The following is a 19,793-nucleotide window of genomic DNA, read 5'->3' as shown; positions in this document are numbered from 1 at the left end:
GGCCGGTGAGTGTGGAGGCCTCAGGTACCTCTGCTTGTGCACGTGACCCTCTCAGGCAGAGGATATGTCACCAATCTTCGCAGTGGTTTGGGGATGATCTCAGATACACGCAACTGCTGTCTTGTTGGACGTCGAAATAATGAGATTGTCGCGGGCGCCATCAGAAGCTTGACGCGGCCTCGTGAGGCTATGCCCGATCCGGCAATGTCTACGCGGGACCTAGAGGCGCCTCAGGCTGCCGACTTGGCAATCTCAACTCTCAGAGTAAAACTGTCCAATGTCCATGCATTTCGCTTGCATAACATATCTACTCCGTATGCATACTGCAGGCTCACCTTATCTCGTGGGTTCCTTCAGACTTGGCCTTGGGTTCTTGTCGCTCCACCTGCCTCCGATTCCTCTAAATCCCATTTAGCAATAGCGAAGGCTTGGCGATCTCACAGGAGCTGCCGTTTACGGATTAGTTGGCTACAGTCTATTGTCAAAATTCAGCTGGTCAACATGCAGAGTCTATACAGTTGTCGCGTATATAGTTCACAAAGTCTCCCCAAGAATATATCAAAAAACATGGAGTCTTCAAAGTTCACCACAAAATCTCGCGATCACCAGTTAAACACTCAACCGCATTCTACATATAAACCCCATAGTCCCCAATCCCCTGCCACTTACAGACCCTCGGCATATCAGCATGGCCTAGTCAACGGCGCGCCAAGCGCGCAGGCCCAACTCCAGCCTTTTCTCATGGCCAGACTGCCGAAACACTCAACCAACCAAATATGGCCGGTCAAATGGCAGTCTTGGCTCGAAAGTTTGGATCACAGTCGACAGAAGTTAGAACGCTCTTGGCACCGGCAGAAAAATTCTAGAAATCTGTCTAAGCGGTAGCCGGTCCCACCATGAATCGGCCAAACACTGCCCTGGCCGAAAAAAACTTGTTTAGCGAGCTTTGACAGGTCCAAAATTGGGACTTTATCTGATGAAACCCTGGGGCTTCGAAGAGAGGGTCTTTGCCTTCTAGATTAAACTCAGGTTTTCTTCATGCCTGGTTAGATTAACTCCCAAGTTGGGTATGATATGCTATGTTTTGGTTATGTCAGCATTTGCACTCCCTCACTTCACAATGCGATGAGATGAAACAATGAGGATTTTAGAAATTAATAAGGCTGTAAAATGACATCCAATGCTCTTTCTATCAAGGCTGCGTTCGCTCATATTGTATGAATAAACATTTCGAGATGAAAGTAACCTGATATTATATTTATTTGGTGTAAATCTGCAGGGCTTGATACTGTGATCTGATTGGCGCAATACTTGGTCGTGGCTATTTAACAATTGTTTCTCATCTTCTAATTTTGCAATTCCCACATCATAATGTTTATGGATTGACTAGAATACAATTGGGTGAGTGCCTCTACTATGATTTTTGGGTTGCGGCCAAAGCAGTTTTCGTCTTACTTCGCGCGCTGCGATTATATATATCTGGAGCCTCGTTTAACTGGCAGTAGACTGTCATTCTTTTTGCAGTTACTACTAGTATTATGAAAAAGCATAAGAAAAGCAGATAACTGGACTAACGCCTGTCAAAAAATACATTGCCTATTGCCTGAGCGAATGCCATACTTCAGTGTTATGTCAGTAATGACTTGATAATAGTGGACTTTTTTTGGGCTATGTTACACAGGCCTCCGGTGTTTATAAAGAGCGAGAAAAATAACAGACAAATTGCACGTTTATTCTCCATTAGCCGATCAAACTAGACCGAGTCCAGTTCCATAGCCTAAGCTACCCTTGGACCTTGGCCACCACAAATTTCACCGCCTGATCTCCATATTCCTTGATGTAACCATTGTGGACATTCTGATTCAGTCCACGGTCACAAAAGGGGTCGTTCGAATCGCAGTATGATTGAATTTTATCGCTATAACCAGGGCATTCTATGTCCGTAAAACGATGGAACAACTGTCCTTCTGTCAGTAGATGCTAATCAATACCCGCCCCGCGATACTCACTCCTGGCTTCGTGCTAGTGCCCACGTCAAAGGACACACCAGGCTCATGACCCGGGTCACCCATTAGAACTACCGCTTTCACTTTGTAACCGGTTAGCAGAGAGTTTCGCCATAAGGTCGGAATACCAACCGTGATCGCCAAGGTTTGCGGTAGGGAGTGGATCGGATTTGCCGAAAAGCGGATTGTTGGTGCCACAGAGAACATCCCCTATGGCGTGAGCTCCCTGTTTGAAGCACATTTAGCAGGAAGATTTTGAACACGCTTCTATTGTAGGACGTACCTGGGAATAGCCCAAAAGAATAATGTCCGTCTGGGGACAACTCTCCACGTAGTTTTCAATTGCCTCTCTGGCCTTTTTCACCCCTTCCGTCTCGGAATGAACATAGGGGACAAACCATGCGGGATAATCGACGTCTTCAATATCGGATTCAATATCAGATTCGTTCAATTTGGCTTGCACTTCATTTGCCAGGTCCCTCACAAAACCTCCATCTGGAGGTGCTGAGCTTTCCCGCACTGTGATAATATGGGGACCTGGTGCACATTTTTCTTGAGGTGCGGGTGCGGCAAGGGCTCCAGCGAGAAAGAGGCCTGTGATGAAGCGATGCTTCATGATTGTTGCAACCTTGAGAAAATAACAGTCTTGAGAGTGGAACGAGAGATGTGTTAAATTATCAGATGAACACAATGAATAGTCTGTCCTCCACGGTGTGTTGCTTTATATACCCGTTTATCAACAAGACGATCCAATGTCTCGCCGCGGTCCCCCGCCAGACCCTGGAATGCAAACCCCGACAAGACCCATTTCCAGCTTCCCAACAACAAATGACTCGAGTAGCAAGGGATCTTTGCTGGGAGAGAAAGAAACCCGACGGATCCACCCTGAGGAATGCGAATGTTCCACATTCCTTGCATGCAAAGAATGTTTGTTCTTTAGGTTCCTGGCTCGGGCCATCCCGCCTGAATTGAGCCTACAGTAGTTGCGCAGTCGAACCTGGGAATTTAGAGTAAACAGTTACGGTATGGTTGAGCGTGCTCGTGAAGTATCAGCTAAGATAGATATCACAATTATGTTTCTAATATAGGATGACATAATGTGAGTGTACAATCGAAAAACAATGATCAAAGAGAGTGTCAAATGAAAATGAAGATAGTCATAGTCTGGAGTCTTGGGTTTGGTGGCTCAGGTGGCAATAATATGCTAGTGAATATTGAATCATTAGAACGATTACCTAGGCTTGGCCTGTGCAACTGGTTCAATGTGGCTAACATCCTCTTCTTCATCCAAGCCTGTCTTTCCGATGACTGCGTTAGGGCCATCGAAGACTTCGAGCAAAATGTCAGTAAAGCGTGCAATATGAGGATCAATATTGAGAAAACAAAGGGAATCATACTGTGTGCAATCTCTTCGAGTGTCGGCCCCTTAGTCTCGGGGTACAAGAAGAAGATAATAGTAGTCTCAACAACCAGCCAAGCCTGCCATGTATTAGTACAATTCCCTATGAGAATACCAGTCATTATACTTACAACATAGACTAGGTAGAACTTCCAGCCAAGATCATCTATACCAATCGGGTTCACGAAGGAATTAAACGCCGTGCTGCCCCGAGTAAAAAATTGCAGAATAGCGAGACCTTTGGCGCGGTGGACGAAGGGGAAAACCTCGGTAACGTAGGTGTAGGTCAACGGCTGCATGATACTATACATTGCGTTGTAGAGGAATATCATGGCGACAACAGCTGTGCCCGAAGCGTGCGACGCGTGCTGGGCATATCCGGCACTGACACCAGTCCAGACTGAGAAGCAGATAAACATGCCGACAAAAGAAGTCAAGTACTGGGTGCGACGGGCTAAGAAGGAGGTCATGAAGGCACTTCCAGTGGCGCAAAGCCAGAACCAGCACTGTTTTAGGGTAAAACATTAGTTGTGGTAAAATACATAAGTGAACAGATTTTCCCCGGCGTAACCTTACCGATAAAGAAAGGTTGATGATGTTCTGAGTTTTCTTGTCAGTGACACCAACTGTTGTCAATACCTTAGCGAGATAGTAGCTAGGAGAGAGCTGAGCATCAGTGCATGTATATGCGGGCGTTCACCTTCCGAGAAGAACAGCCAAGGATAGTAGACTTACGACACAAGGCCGTTTCCAGACCACTGGGTAAAGACACCAACACATGTAGCGATAAGAGTTCGTTTCCTGTTCCCCGGGGTCAGGAGCAGCTCGATCCAGCGCGACTTCGAGTTTTCAATTTCCATCTTGAGCTGTGTAGATATTTCGCGGAACTCGGCATTGACAAATTCAGAATTTCGGTCTCCTTCCGCATGGTATTTGACAAGAACCTCAAAGGCCTCCTCACCGCGGTCCTTGGACAAGAGCCATCGAGGGGACTCAGGAATGAACCAGATGAAGATAAGCTGGAGGACCGAAGGAGAAGCTTGTAGAATCGACGGGATACGCCAGCCCCAGTCGTTGGGCATTGTATGCGTACCCAAGGTTACCCCAGCTGCCATAATGGCACCGATGAACCACGAGGTGTTGAAAAGACCGGTAATGACGGCACGCTCGCGAGGATAGGTAAGCTCAGCCAGAAGTTGCGAGGCCCCTGAGACAGCGAAAGGGATGCCGGTGCCGAGAATGAGTCGCGAGGCAAGAAACATGCCAACTAAGGAATAATTAGTATGAACGGTCCGAATACTCGGACGCAGACCAACTATTTTGGGATGCAGACTGCAGGATGACACCTATGACGAGGATGATAGAGCCAAACGTGATACTATGCTTGCGGCCAAACCTGTCGTTGACGTACGGCACGATCGGCAAAGTGATGAGACCCCCGAGATTATACGATGCGTTGAGCACCCCCAGCAGAGCGCCGTCTGGAGATCCAAAATCTAATATGTTGGTCGTAAGCTAAGTGTATAAGGTTCACATAGTTGAGCCTGCTACTTACACGTCTGCCACGAGGGAACTGCCTGCAATCCGTTGAGCACGGAGCCGTCGTAGCCAGTCGTCATCTCGACGCCGAGCGCTGCTGGAACAAGGCAGAAGTAGAGGAACCGGAGATTGGGCTTCTTGTACCATGGCACAGTATCGGCCTCAAGGAGCCGAATGACCTCGGACTGGCCAGCGAGTTGCTTTGCGTCGGCTCCACGACTCATGATTATTGTTTGATATTTACTACATGATGTACCAACATCGACGAGGTGCATGGCACTTAAGTATAGATTGGTTTCATTGAGTGGGCTTGGAATCCAGGGTAAAAGTTCCCCAGACGTTCGTATAGATAACTTGCCTGGGGTAACTAAAAGAAAGAACAAAAGAACTTGAAAAACTAAAAGAAACCCCCGCAAACCTCCGGCCAATGAATTTAGCCTGTTTAGCCTGAATGCGCCGCCAGAAAAACCTCCGCCCGGAGGAAACAACCAATCTTTCTTCCTGATCTTCTTTTCTCCGCGATGCTCACGACTCCACCTGTCCCCCCATATGCCACCCCACAGCCCTGTCTCCGTGTCTTGTCTCCAGCGAGCCTGTGATCATTGCCGGCGTAAAAAGGCCCGAGTAAGTGAAGCCATCCGGCGATTTCTGACCTTTCTGATCACGTCGGAATGATTCTAGTGCGACTCAATAGACAGCACCTGTACAAGATGCCGTACAGCGGGCCATAATTGCACGTTCGATATCCCTCCTGGCAAGCGAGGACCCAAGGGAAAGCCTAGACGCCGTGATATTGTCAATGTCCAAGATGACACCAGCCAACGGCATTATCCGATCGAGCGCGCATCCCATTCTTCTTCCATCGCATCTCTCCGGGATCCGACAGTGCTCGATCGATGTGTGCTTCTCGCCGATGCCATCGCCCATGCTTCCTCGTTCGCGACATCGCTCGAACCCGTGATCCGAGAATGCACAGATCTCTTCTTCAGCTACATCGCTCCTTTCAACATGTCGGTGCACGAACTTACTTTTCGCCGCTTGGTGAATCAGGCTTTTGAGACCTTACCGTCCGGGGCCTCGCTCTCCGCCTCTGCCTTCGCTCTTATTACCGCAGTATGCGCCAAAGTTTGTTTCTTTCTACCTTCAGACCTGTTTGCGCTTGGTAACTGTCTTGGTGAGACATTCCTCAAGGCTTCGCGCAGTTGTCTTGCCAGCTACAGTGACGCCGATCTCGAGAACCCCTGTGCCGACTCCATTACCATTCGATACCTACACTCCAATTGTTTGCATATCAGCGCAAGACCGAAGGTTGCATGGTATGTATTTGGCGAGGCTGTTCGGCTTATCATGCACATGCGCCTGCACGATGAATACTCATACCTCTCACTACCCTCTGTCGAGGCAGCCATGCGTCGCAATGCCTTCTGGCAGGTATATATAGGAGACAAGTCAATGGGTATACTCCGGTCCATGCCAATCACAATATGTGATTACGCCTTCGATGGGGGCATAACGGCGGCCTATCCATCGACCGACCAAAACGAGTACGTTACCGTAAGAAACTATGCAGCTCCTTGAACTGACAACGGTTATATATAGACTAGTTCTCGGCTACAATCTTGGAACACAGCTCTGGCGGTCTGCGGCAGATCTATTGTTACAAATAAGAATGGCTGGAAAAGGCCAACCTTCTGGGCCTGAGCTGTCGCAACCATCCTTAACGCCGCTCGACCATAGAACTCTGAGCGAGCTCTATGTTCGCTTCGCCACCTGCATAGACAGTCTTCCAGCTCATCTTATGCCAGATAGTATATCGATCTCTTGCGACGGGAGTACCACGCATAACGCGTTTGCGGTTCAGATAGCAGATCTGCATGTAACCTATCACTGCTTGAAGATGCATTTTACCTTGGCGCTTGAGAAGATCGGATATTTTTCCTACACAGGAGAGTCCGTCGATATGTTGGTACTCAGGAAGACAGAGGTCGCTGAATCTATGGTACAGCTTCTGCAAGCTCTACCGTTCTGGTGCTTGCAGGTCAGTGGGGAGCCTTGTGTGCGTGAGCGTCTACCCCATAACTCCCTACAACCTGCCAAACACTGACATCACCCTTTCAAATATAGACGGAAAAGATTCGACTGGTCGGGGCGAGCTTGCTTGAAATAATACAAGGGCCTTCGGCTTCAAATCTTGTAACACGGGCTCGTCGTGACTTTAGTGTGTTGCTCGATCTTTTGTCCCGACTTGATTCGAAAGCTTCAGATACTTTGCGTCAGAAAGCCTGATAGTGTGGGTAATTTTGACCTGAGGCCTCGAACCGCATAGGAATGGCTAGGCTGCTGGAATGCTTTTGAGATAGTAGACGCGTTTTCTGGGGGTTGTTTAGGATTTCAAAACCCACATGGGCAATTACATTCCTTGGACCGTAGCCAGAGATTCATTCCATGGGACCGACAGTCCGCATTTGAAAGCCATGCGATAATAGCACTGTAGTACTGGCATAGCAATTTCCAGTGAATTACCGACACTGACATGTCTAAACCCCCGAACCATGCTTCGGAACGCCAATCGAAACCTCCGCGGAGGTGTCGGGACCAATATAGCAGTAGGATCGGTCGGGCCACCGGCATTAGGGAGACTTTTGGGACTCAGGAAGCGCAAACCAATGCGAGGAGAGGCTCCTGCGGAGTCTTCCATCATTTGGAGAACTTCCAGTCTGAAGAGGTTTAGAGGTACTTTCTGGACACGATTTGGGGACGACCTAGGGGTCTGATTTAATGTAATTCTAAAATGGTTGCTACCAACTTGGTATACCTGTTATGGATATGGAATTTATATTTAAGCCAAGATCCTAAAAATGGGATACCCATCCCCCTCCTCCACAGGCACGATGTTGAACGAAACATAAGAGTCAATATTCTCCGGCTCGAGCGCCACGATGGCCAGGCCTGCATTCTTCTGTCGCGTACTCACGAGGAAGCTTCCCGCAGGCAGGCTCAACTTGCGCTCGCTGCTCTTCGTAGTCGCCGTCACCCGAATCACTCCCTCGTAGTAGGAAGTGTCGATCTCAGCGGATGTAACAGTCAGCGCTTCTACGGTGCCCTCGAACGGCTTATCCAGCGTCTCGACTTCCAGACCAGCAACACGAAGGCGCTCGGCGAGATCGGCCCAGGCCACGGGAATCAGATAGGCCTCGGGACGGGAGCGAGTGAGGTTTGCGAAGGAAGGGGTTGTGGATGCAAAACGGACAGACGGCCGGACGATGTTCCCAGTCTCTCTCTCGACCATTGTGAACGAGCGAACCTCAACCTCACTGTAGTCAGTAACGATGATATCGTCTTCCGACTCGATGAACTCCTCAATCCCGCCCTCAATGGTATCGAAGACCTGCTCGGCGTTATCGGCAGCAGTCTGCACAATACTGCCCACCATGGTCAAACCAGCAGCCGTGCGACGCTGGAACTCCTGATCAGCAATCCCAATACCACGCGTCTCAAGAAGAAAAACCACGGCCTGCGTCAGACCCATCGCGTTGCGACCAATCTTCGCATCCGTACCAGCCTCGGCGAAGTTCGCGACAACGGACGAATTCGACACAGAAGAGCCAGTCACGTAAGGCTCAGCGCGGAGGCCAGCAGTTTCCATATCATCTGCGATATTCTTTGCAAACAGCTCCTCAGAGAGCGTGCGGATTCCCTCGTTGATATTAAGGTTCTTGGCCGCAGAGAACAGACCGTCCGAGCCGTGAACATATTTCCCGTCACCAAACTGCGAAAAGGCAGAGTACTCGTGCATATCGACGATGACGTGCGGGTTGAAGCGGTTCATGAGCTTTTTGATATCGCGCGTCTGCTGGCGAGCGAGCTTGATGTGGTCGCGGTTCGGGTCGAAGTTGCTTGCGAGCGTGCGCTGGAAGTAGAACACGCCGTCGGGGTTATACCGGGGTAGAATGAAAATGTCGAGCTTGTCGAGGATTGAGGAAGCCCATTCTGGATCGGCGTCGAATTTGCCCAGCAGAGCTTGGGTAGCTTCGTCGCCGGCGGGCTCGTTTCCGTGCACTGCGCCTTGGATCCATACACGCACCTTGGAGGACTTGCCGCGGGGGAGGTTATTGCGACTGGTGGAGAGGTGAACGTATGGGAACGAGCGGTGCTCTTCTGAGGTGAAGTTGGCGATACCATAGGTGATGTAATTATTTCGTTCAGCTAGTTCCTCAAGGAATGCCTCTATAATCCGTTAGTCAGTCTCAGCACAGTGCATTCCAGAAAGCTGACTCACCCATATCATCTTGAGAAGACGGTCCCTGGGTACCATTGGTAAATCCAGGAAGCCGGACATCAGATGTCAAGAAAGCCGGAGAGAGGAGCTCAACATCCTCGACGTCCTCGAAAGCACTGGCAACGATTTCCGAGTCCTTCCTGAGGGGAACATGGTTGTATCCATACGTAAAAGCACTCGCCATAGAGGCAAGACCGAGAACGACACCGGCGGAAGTAATTGTTCTCATCTTGACGCGCAATTGCTTTAATGGAGGACAGTCATGCAGGGGCACAAGAAACAAAATTGTCACGCTGTACAGCAGATCATCGCTCCCTTTTGTACTCCTGTGGCCATCGCCTACGGTTACATCGGGTTACCCAGCATTACTCGTCAATTCCTTTAAATGCTCCCCTCATTTCTTGGCTCCCCCGCTGTTTTTCTACTTGAAGTAAGTCCCTGAATGCGCCAAGCGAGCCGCCGCCACTCACAGTCCGACAACGCGCTTATCTCCCCCAAGCCAAGCTTCCGTCTCCAAGTGACGTCGGCTGTTATCTGTGGAAGAGCAATTTGGAGTAGCAGGGAGTTGATCATTCTTAACTCCCCATTCCCTGGTAACTCAGTCCCAAAAAAAGGATGAACTGAAAAGCCTCACAGATAGAGACTGATAGATATCAGGAGGTTAGAACTGGTCCTCAAGGAAATTGGAAACAACTATTCAGGCATTGAATGGAGCAACGTATATTATCAAAGGTCGGTAAGAGGGTTCAGTGCTGAGAACTCAAAGAATTCAACAACACCAGATACACAGCCAATGATTACACCGGTAGTTGTTAAGGCTAATGCATCTAGACTGTCCGGTCGGTGGTCAGGGGGCAACCACAGGACCTTGGTTCCATCATATGTTATCCAGGAAAGATCTTCGCTGAGACCATACCCACGTGGTCTTGGAACAGAATTCAAGTCACTGCACCATGTGGAGACAGGTTTCAACTCCCTTATATCAAACATACCCAGCCCAGTATGGAGAGAGTCTGGGTCGCTGCTATCGAATCGAAGGAACCCATCGGTTGCAATAGGGACGTTGAAGATGCACTGGCCAGTCGCTGGGTTCCATATAGAGATTTTCCCCATTGATGTTGCACCGAGCTGACTCCCATCATGAGACCAGGCAACAGTGGAAATTAGATTGGTATTGTCTTCGCAAACAATGAGCTGACGACCTGTAATTGGATTCCAGACCCGAACGGTGCAATCAGTTGATGTTGATGCAATTTGACTGCCGTCAGGAGACCAAGCGATGTCGTAAACACTGTCGGTATGGCCTTCGCAAATTGAGAGCTGATGGCCGTTATTTGGATCCCACACCCGAACGGTGCGATCAAATGATGCTGACGCAATCTTACTCTCGTCAGGAGACCAGGCTATGTCGTAGACAGTGTCCGCATGGCCTTTGCAAACCGTCAACCGCCCCGTGGTCGGATCCCATACCCTAATTGTGTTGTCGGATATTATTGAGGCCAGTTTGCTTGTATTGTAGTTACCCGAAAATCTGCTAATCTTGCCCGCAGGGCCTTGTAACGTTGTGCACTGGCCATTAGTGGGATCCCACAACCGAGCGGTTTCATCCAGTGACTCTGATAAGACTCGAGTTCTGTCAGGGGACGAGGCAATTGAAGAAATGAGATCATTATGACCGCGTCTAAATGATTGAGGTTGAACTCCAATGTCCCATATCTTGATAGTGGTATCATCTGACCCTGATGCGAGGTGACTCCCATCCGGAGACCAGGCTATCGATATCACATCGCCACTATGACCCTCAATGGTATATAGACACTTCAATGTATAGGGGTCCCATATAAGAATCGTCCTATCATGCGACGCTGATGCGAATTTCGATCCATCTGGGGACCAGGCTACCTGTTCCACCGCATCATTATGACCTCGGAGTAAGACACAATCTTGTGATTTTATGTCCCATATCTTGATAGTCATATTGTAAGACCCTGATGCGAGACGACTTCCGTCTGGAGACCACGCTATATAGTTCAGATTGCTACCACTGGTTCCCAGGATGCAGAGACACTCCATAGAATGTGTATCCCAGATCGTAATAGTATTGTCATCTGACAATGATGCAAGTTGAGATTTATCTGGAGACCAGGACATCGAGGAGACTTCTCTCGTGTGGCCCTGACGCATTGATTCCAAGCTGCTAGTAGCCAGGTCTGATATCCAGATGCACTTCTTTGATGCAAATGCGAGTCGACTTCGACCGGGAGACAGGGCCATGGAGCAAATATTGTGCGAATGGCTCTGAAATAATGGCATGAATTGTTTATTGCGTAGATTCCACACCATGATTGTACCGTCCGAAACCAGGGCGAGTCGAATGTCATCAAGCCACCAAATAGAAGACCCAGAAGTTTCTTTGTCTTCGAGGATGAGACTGCATTCGCCAGTAGTCGGATCCCATATTCTGAGACCATCCATTGATAATGAAGCAAGCTGACTTCCCTCTGGAGACCAAGCTATTGAGAAGATCTCGAAACTATGACCCTCTAATGTTTGAAGACATGGGCTCCAACTTCTTTCTACCAAAGGTTCTTTCAAAATCCAGCCTTGTTTTCTCTCTCTATCATGGTAGCATTGCCTCATGATGCTTTCCGTAGGACTGAAGATGAGAGATGAATAGTAAACCTGAAGGGGACTGTTTTCAATCGCCACCTTGGTGTATTGGACGAATCGGATGGCATCCCTGATTCGGAGTGAAAGGGAACTTGGCTTGCTATTCGCCAACGTTTCCAGTTTTTGGATGGACGCGATAGCACCAGGAATGCTCTGCAGAATGCTCATGGCCTCCAGCCAATGAAGATAACTCTCGCATAGAAACAAACATACCAATCGTTCTGCTTTAGTCAATGTCTCGATGTCATCTATGTTACTGCATGAAAAGTGATCAACCCAATAGACACATGCATAACGCACTGTACGCAGGGGATCCGGGTGTGGCGGCTCGACCTCGTCTATTGAATAACCAGGCGATTTCAAATTATAGATGTCCCGTCGCAAAACTCCCCGGAAGGTCTGTAGTGATCTTGAAAAGATCTTGTCGTGTACTATCTCTTTCCCACTGGGAAGTATTCCGCTGGATGCCTTTTCTGTGAGGTATTCCTTTGCTGACAGGTGAATCAAGAAAACAGTGTTGTCCTGAACAGACAAAAAGGAGCCACAAAGCCGAATCAAATCTGTGAGTGCGTCGATAGCATCACCAGGCAGGTCAACATAGACCATAAGCTCGTCAAGTGTGATGGGCCGGTACACGGTCGCGATAACGCCAAGAATAGACTTGCAGATCTCAGCATTCTCAGAGTTAATAATTTGGCTCATCATGCGGTCGTAGACTTTGTCAAGACCGGAAGGGAAGTCCTCGAGCTTCGCCCGAACATTCCACCAATTCAAGGGGGCAAGATACTCGCAAACCAACGCCACCCATAGAAATGTCCCATTCGCATTCGACAGCAGATGGTCTTTAACAGCTTTCCAAATATCGGGGTTCTTCTTGCTCTGGACACTTCTGTTCGCCAGTTTTTCAACCTTGTATTCAATAAATGAGTGAATAGCTTTTGACAAGACATCCTCGTTCAAGTCCAAATGCAATTTCATCTGCGTGGCTGTGTCCAACTCTCGCTCAATATCTAACCAGTCCCGACTGGAGACAATCCATTTGACGTTTTGATGAGCGGACGAATGCTCGACAAGCAATTCAAGAAGGTGCTGACGGTCTTCAACGCATTCATCAAGTCCATCGATCAACAAGTAGGTTGGCTGCAACGTCTTGTCATTAAGAATGCTGTTGAAGGTATTCTTTAGGGCGAACCAAGCATTATGGCCGTCAAAGCAACCTTCAGAAAGATAACTCAATAGGGAAGGCTGTTGCTTCACAATCATAGAGATAAGGCCTCGTAAGACTGCGGAGGCATTATTCAGGGATTTCTCGGTCGCTTGACAGAAGAAAAAAGCGATATTGGTGTCGGGGGTAGTCACTTGAGAGAGCTCATCGATTATTCCACAGACCAGCATCGTTTTCCCTTTTCCGGGTTGACCTTTAATCCAAAGAATTTGCCCAGATCTTCCATTCATCCACTTCTTGAAGTCTTGATTTTCAATCACCCAAATGTAGGAGTCCTTTAGGAGACCACCTTTAAGCTTCTCAATCCGTTGTTTATCCAACTGTGGGTTCGTAGCCTTCAATGTATTCAGACAACGGCGATATTCGGCCTCAGACATATGTTGCTCAATTTTCTGAGTGAAACTTGTAACATTTTCCAGAGTAATGCGTGATTTCTCGGCTTCCATTTCGAGGTCATTCAGTCTTTTGACATTTAGCCAGGAGGCAGCCTCCTGAAATCGTCCTCTGAGTGTTTTCTCGGCTTCCTTGATTGCATTCAGTTGATCGCTCCAGCCGTCATAGTCAGCTACACTTCGGAAGTAGTTCTTCACAGGGTCACGATTGAATTTCATCACACTTTGCACCTGGTAATCAATTACGAGTTTATACAAACCTTTCACGTGCTCCCTCATCTGTGCTTTTATCCTGTGATCTGTGAACGCAGGCAGAAGAAGGTGTTCCATCTCAATATAGTATCGAATTTGGGACGTGACGTACAGAAGTCCTGTTCTGTTTTCGTCGTCAACCCTGGATGGGCTGATCAACAAAGGAAGAAGGAGAGATGTGCATGCCATAGCAACCGGTGCATAGGGGACATGTTTGAGTGCCTCTTTGGAGTAGTTTTGAACCCAGTTAAGGCCATTGCCCAACTTCCCGGCCGCCTCTTGCAACGCCATCTCTTTTCCAAAAAGTGTCACTTTGAGACTTCCGGCTTGTAAATTTTGAAAGCTAGTCTCAGCAATCTGCTCTAGCTTTTGTCGACGAGCTGTCACATCGTGTTGGGGAATTGTATTTTCGAGATCGTTCGCATCTTGCCCTGGCACTATCGCAGTTGGGTTGACTATTGTGGCATTAGTCCTATTGCCCAGAAAAAGCAAACCCCAATTGATGATCACTTGCCGTTAATGGCTAATTCGGACAAGAGGCTCTCGTAACCTAATAAAAGCTCGGGCTTTTCCCCCTTCAAAAGGTCGTATGCTTCATCCCATAAACCAAGAGGCTCAGGCAAAGCGCCTGCGGTATCATTCCCTGTGTTTGGCTCAAAACCCCTCTCCAGGTGCGTTGTCACCGGAGTGTGACTTGAAGAGAGGGGGATTTCTTCTTTGAAAATAGACCATAAGCTCGCAATTCTCGAAGCCTTATCGAGGAACTTACCTTTTGCCCTTTTCCAGCGTTGGCGAACCCTTTGCCTCCATGAAAGTTGCCCCTCACTTTTATTTTCCATGAAGACCTCTGTTATCCATGTAGCCTTTCCTGCTGCATAAGTTCAAATCTAACCAGTATATGTGGTAGTGGAGGGAAATTTTTGAAACTGAGTGACAGTGCGGGTTATTCTTGGGAGAGGGAAAGAGAGAAAGAAAAGTCCTCTTGCGTTCTACCCCGCCCGACCATGCATGAAGCTGCGTTTGGCGCCAAAGGCAGACGCCTTCACAGCCGATCGCCCAGTCGCCGAAAACCAGCTCATGCCAAGTAAAACTAGAATAGTATCAGAGGCTGTGATTGTTTTCTGGGGGATCTTTTGAAATTCGGGGTTTTTCTTTTTTTCTTTTTTCTTTCCGGATTTTAAAAGAAAAGGCACGTCATTTGGATTAATAATGAACATTTAAAAGAACCCTAACTGCTTGAAGTAAAAGCAGAATCTATCTGAAGGCCAATCACAATATATGGCAATATCTCAATAACCTAATCATTTGTAGTAGGTCATGGCATAATTTTCGCCCATTCTCTTTTAATAAACGTCATATGAATTAAGGAATCGCATGTTCTATGTGGACTGTTTCTTTAGTATTGTGGCCGATAACCTGACAACGTATTACTACGTCTTTTCGTCATATGCAACCAGTAAATAGACTTTTTTAATGGACCTATTAGGCTTGCAACAGCAGTAAGGTAATTTCTGCTCTCCAGGTATCCGTCGGGAAACAGGCCATTGACGCTGTTTGTCAACACCCTTTGTAACAAAGCTGAGGGTTCCGCGATATACATCTTGCACGACAGGAACACTGCTCGTGCCATTTGTCCACCTTCACCTAGAAAATACTCACAGCACGCTAATCTGCATATCGCCCCTGCCATCTATATGCAGCCGTGGCCGTCTCGACCACATCTTCCGAATCGTGTCCTGGCTCGTGCCCGCAGACGCGGCCACGGCAAAGATACCGGATACCAGCAATGCCTCCTGTCTTCCGTTTAACCCGAGGCCGTTAGCTCGGCCAGGAAAGCTCAAACGGTGCTTTATAGACGGAATCAATGTCCTTGACGACATAAGATTCGTGTTTGGATCTGCCCTTAACGCAAAGCTCTCGCTTTGAATTTCCTCCTCGGTCAATTCTGTCGGAAATTGTGCTTCAGCTTTCATGTCGGCGATAGCACTTGTTCCGGCAGACGAGCTCAACAGGCAGCTGCCTGCGTCTGTAGCCGAGGCCGACTGTACTTCTGGAGTGATGAACCCGCCTGATGGAGTTTCAGCGTCTAGGGCAAAACCACTATCAATGATTTGAATATCGCTGACCCATGGAACATCTTGATATGTGACCCTGTGGACTCGGATATGCCATCCCGGGAAGGCCTGAGCCGGCGGAATCAACACCGTGGTGATGGTGAGATCAAGGTACTTCCACGGCCGCCAGTCACTGGCCAGGGCTTGAATTTTTTGATCGTCCTTGGTGTCGTGTGCGATCTTAACATCCATTAACCTTTCTCCAAGCGGCTCCGCTCTCATATTCCAACTCTCTCCATCGTCATGGCTTGCGCATAATGTACTATCGGGCGCAAGCTGTTCGAGCAAAGGCCCTGCGGGCACGCTGAATCCGAAAGCTGACGAGTATGCGAATTTTCCATACTTGGCCTCTCGTGCTTTATGTGCTCTGCGTGACATTTGCCCCGATGAGAGGAGGAAATGGTGCTCTGGTGTGTTGCAGAGGATGTGCCGTGGCGGCCAGGAAATTTTGATCGGAGCCAACGGCTGAAGAGTAGATGGGACGGATGAATGAGCGAGAGGGTGAGGGAGCTCAGGAGCTGCCCAGAAGCCATGATCTTCTGGTAGCATGAGAACAATAAAGCTTTTCAAACACCAGTAGACCGATTGAGGGGAATTGTATGCCTCGCTCATGTACATGTTCGGGTATGTGAATCCGATATTCATTGTGCCGTCTACATTGAAAATTTCTGGCCGTTTCGCCCACCACCGCAAATGGCGGAAAAGCATTCCCTTGACTATGCCGATATTATCGAAGGGCGCAGGAAGCTGGACGTCCGCGCATGCCATGGCAGACCAAAAGGCGGCAAACGCGAAGCGATAGGTCATGCTGCGACCGAAAGGAATAGCAGCGCCTAACGACCTTAGTTCTCAGACGGTAGCCGGTGGATAAAACAATAGCGAAATACCGTTAAGATCAAAGTATCTCCAGAAAACTTTGCCAAATTCCTTCGCATGCCGGCGGTACTCATCGACTCTTGTCTTGTCTTCATCGCCAACAAACCGCACATACAGCAACTGCGCAAAATGAATCGCGAAACTGCCCGAGTAGTAGTCTGCTTGCTTCCTCTCGTCACCCCACAGCCCGTCGCTTGACCAGCCCTCACCAATCTGAAATGACTCGAGAGTTTCGAAATCCGCGTCCATCTGCTCCTGTACCTCATCGCGCTCAATGCCGAGAGCTTTCACGAGCGCAAGATTGACGAATATGCGGAACCAGAGCCAATTATTTTGTGGCATTCTGTGTTGATTAATTTGTCCGAGCCAGGTTGCGAGGTTTGTCTTTGCTTGCGCACTTAAGGGCCCGAGAAATGTGTCCCCATTACAAAGGAGTGCAAATGCTATCGATTCCATTTCTACCATTCTCTGATCAAAGTCGGTCAAATCACCCCAGTACTCCGGCGAGTCAGGGTCTGTCCCGGTTTCTAACCCTTCAATCCATGTGTTGAGATGCGCATTATTCCCGATAGATTCGTTCAACATCAGAGGAACTACCCATAATGGACGAGCGAACCCTTCCAGCTGTGCTGCGACATCGTCGAATCCTGCTGCTGTTGCAATCGGGAGCTTTATCCTCGCCTTCCCCTTGCTTTTGTATGGTTCAAGCGCAGAAACAATCGATGTCGCAGCACGAACCAGATCTGAGCGCGACCGGAACGGATTGTCGGAGAAGCCAGGCAGTGGTGGCATATTTGCCAAAGGGGATCTGAACAGACTTGTCAACGCGTTGAATTTCACGAGAACCGCGACAGTATCTTGAAATCAAAAAAGATCCCCATGCCAGTCTGTTCCAGCTATGCATCTGATAGTTCTCCGCTTTGCTTCTGTCGGGGCGGGTGAATCAATCCCGAGAAGCCTTCCAAGACGCTAGGGGCCTGTATGCAGGGATGACATCCTGCCCGGATGAATGACAACGGAGAACGGAGGATTGGCGTCGGCATCGTCGGAAGCATCAAATCAGGCTATAATGGTCACAGTAGCGTTAGATCAATCGACAAGGCAACCGCATTGGATCTATCTATTGCCCGGGTCTGTATTTCTAAGCTGTATGGGGAGTTTGAACGCCTCTTACCTTTCCACCCAGCCGGCAAATGCAGGTTCAAAAAGTCCCTAAGATCCAGTGATACAAACAGCCACGCCGTATCCATTATGACTGCGGCTTCGCGGACCCCGAGTATATCGTCCTCCCCCGAGCTCTTGACGACAGGGCACAGAGTACCAGAAAGTGATACTTCTTTGTCAGATATTGAAGAAGTGTCCACTCCGAGCCGCCAGAAACGCTCTCTCTTTTGTTGCATACCCGATCTATACTCCGAGAACATCGTCGCAAAGATCGTTCGCACTGCCTCGAAGGCCATAGAAGACCCACACCTTTTCAACAAGGCGACAGGAGGCATCCTCGGATTTCCAGAAACCGTTCCTCAAGATGGACCTAATGCAGGGCGGTACGAATTTCGTGAGCCCGATTTCTGGACATGCGGCTTCTTTCCTGGGTCTATGTTCGCGATATTGGAAAGGTTTATCAAATATCCACATTTGATTTCACTCCAAACAAATGGGTCCAGTCTCTCCACAGATAAGATCCGCAGCAAACTCCGTTCCTTATGCAAAACATGGGCGGCTCCGCTTCACGATATGGCGTTCCGAACAGATACGCATGATATTGGTTTCATTGTGATGCCGGCTTTGAAGCGAGACTGGGAGCTGACAGGCAACGAGCAAAGTCTCCAATCGATAGTCCAGGCAGCTCGGAGTCTGGCTACCCGATATGTGCCCTCTGCTGGTGCCATTCGCAGCTGGGACTGTTTAATCAAGAAGGAAATCACCGTCACCGATATGAACGACAATGTGCTGGTCATTATTGATAGCCTCTGCAACCTCGACTTACTCTTTTACGCCGCTGCGCATACGGGTGACAATGCGCTGGCCGAGATGGCGGCAGCGCATGCCCGGACCTTGTTAGAGACCCACCTTCGGCCTGAGACGCTCACAGGAAGGGGCTATAAAGGCCAGCTTTATTCTACATGTCATGTGGCGAATATCGATCCCTCTTCCGGGGCACTGAAGTGGCGCTGGACCGCACAGGGCTATGACAATGAGTCAACCTGGGCTCGTGGACAATCTTGGGCTATTCTTGGTTATGCTCAAACGTATCTATGGACGAAAGACCCGATCTTCCTCGATGCTGCCTGCGGTGTGGCCGAGTACTTCCTGTACCGACTTGAAACAGCGCCATCATGCGTCGAGATCGAATGCAATGAGTTTGCCACTGGCGAGGGACCGCGCAAAGGCGGCCGTTATGTCCCTCTCTGGGATTTTGATGCTCCAGTAGACGTCGTGGAACCGCTGCGAGACTCCTCGGCGGGTGTCATCGCTGCGAATGGATTGCTTATTCTCTCTCAAGCACTCACGAGTGTGGGTCGAGATGCCCTTGCTCGCCGTTTTCTGGATGCAGCCATTGATATCGTCCGCGATACGATCGATCTTTCGTTAGCTACTGAGCAAGCACGCCTCCTGTATGGTGACACCGATGTTCATGTTGAAGATTGTGTCCCGGGATCAACCTTCGAAGCAATTCTGAAACATGGAACCGCCAATAACAATGAAAATGCACGACGGCGGTATCGGAATCACGGTCTGGCATATGGGGACTATTACCTGATTGAATTCGGTAACCGGCTGCTTGAGATGGGTTTCGTATAGATTTGGTTAGAGTTCGCACTCGTGATTAACACAGAATCAAGAGGTGTCATAGTGACAAAACCTTTGCAGCTTTTGTAGATTAGAATGAATCAGGGCTCAGTAGAATCACTTGCCTGCTGTGGCGACGATAGCAAGAATCCCACTATATCGTAGGATGTGTGTAGGAAACATGAAGTTTCTCGGGACCTTCAAATAGAAAGAGAGGACATCACGTGCAGAGAATTCATTATTAACGA

General features: G+C 48.8%; 7 protein-coding genes across 7 annotated transcripts; 2 read left to right on the top strand and 5 right to left on the bottom strand.

The window, feature by feature from the left end:
- Positions 1-1,782: 1,782 nt before the first annotated feature.
- Positions 1,783-2,622, bottom strand: P170DRAFT_479929 (cutinase; the record flags this gene model as incomplete). Its single annotated transcript, XM_024853739.1, has 4 exons — positions 1,783-1,959; positions 2,010-2,089; positions 2,139-2,232; positions 2,290-2,622. 4 exons carry the CDS (start codon positions 2,620-2,622, stop codon positions 1,783-1,785), a joined length of 684 nt encoding a protein of 227 aa, XP_024699460.1.
- Positions 2,623-3,237: 615 nt separating this feature from the next.
- Positions 3,238-5,168, bottom strand: P170DRAFT_479928 (MFS transporter; the record flags this gene model as incomplete). The annotated part of the gene is made up of 7 exons (XM_024853738.1): positions 3,238-3,335; positions 3,404-3,485; positions 3,537-3,911; positions 3,982-4,060; positions 4,141-4,672; positions 4,722-4,901; positions 4,961-5,168. 7 exons carry the CDS (start codon positions 5,166-5,168, stop codon positions 3,238-3,240), a joined length of 1,554 nt encoding a protein of 517 aa, XP_024699459.1.
- Positions 5,169-5,493: 325 nt separating this feature from the next.
- On the top strand, positions 5,494-7,048 carry P170DRAFT_479927 (uncharacterized protein; the record flags this gene model as incomplete). The annotated part of the gene is made up of 3 exons (XM_024853737.1): positions 5,494-5,568; positions 5,626-6,488; positions 6,544-7,048. The coding sequence occupies 3 exons, from the start codon at positions 5,494-5,496 to the stop codon at positions 7,046-7,048; spliced, it is 1,443 nt and encodes a 480-aa protein (XP_024699458.1).
- A 735-nt stretch (positions 7,049-7,783) lies between these two features.
- P170DRAFT_416603 (M14 family metallopeptidase) lies at positions 7,784-9,452 on the bottom strand (the record flags this gene model as incomplete). The annotated part of the gene is made up of 2 exons (XM_024847130.1): positions 7,784-9,171; positions 9,224-9,452. The coding sequence occupies 2 exons, from the start codon at positions 9,450-9,452 to the stop codon at positions 7,784-7,786; spliced, it is 1,617 nt and encodes a 538-aa protein (XP_024699457.1).
- A 497-nt stretch (positions 9,453-9,949) lies between these two features.
- P170DRAFT_502738 (WD40 repeat-like protein) lies at positions 9,950-14,837 on the bottom strand (the record flags this gene model as incomplete). The annotated part of the gene is made up of 3 exons (XM_024854185.1): positions 14,532-14,837; positions 14,277-14,477; positions 9,950-14,217 (listed from the first exon to the last, which is right to left on the bottom strand). The coding sequence occupies exons 1-3, from the start codon at positions 14,599-14,601 to the stop codon at positions 9,950-9,952; spliced, it is 4,539 nt and encodes a 1,512-aa protein (XP_024699456.1). The 5' UTR covers positions 14,602-14,837.
- Positions 14,838-15,417: 580 nt separating this feature from the next.
- P170DRAFT_458846 (glycoside hydrolase family 154 protein) lies at positions 15,418-17,544 on the bottom strand (the record flags this gene model as incomplete). The annotated part of the gene is made up of 2 exons (XM_024851823.1): positions 15,418-16,709; positions 16,764-17,544. The coding sequence occupies 2 exons, from the start codon at positions 17,542-17,544 to the stop codon at positions 15,418-15,420; spliced, it is 2,073 nt and encodes a 690-aa protein (XP_024699455.1).
- A 459-nt stretch (positions 17,545-18,003) lies between these two features.
- On the top strand, positions 18,004-19,557 carry P170DRAFT_450351 (Six-hairpin glycosidase; the record flags this gene model as incomplete). Its single annotated transcript, XM_024851117.1, has 2 exons — positions 18,004-18,069; positions 18,130-19,557. 2 exons carry the CDS (start codon positions 18,004-18,006, stop codon positions 19,555-19,557), a joined length of 1,494 nt encoding a protein of 497 aa, XP_024699454.1.
- Between the last annotated feature and the right edge of the window lie 236 nt (positions 19,558-19,793).

This window comes from Aspergillus steynii (assembly GCF_002849105.1).
Source record: "Aspergillus steynii IBT 23096 chromosome Unknown P170scaffold_9, whole genome shotgun sequence".
Classification (NCBI taxonomy): domain Eukaryota; kingdom Fungi; phylum Ascomycota; class Eurotiomycetes; order Eurotiales; family Aspergillaceae; genus Aspergillus; species Aspergillus steynii.
This window is presented reverse-complemented; position numbering and strand designations above follow the sequence as displayed.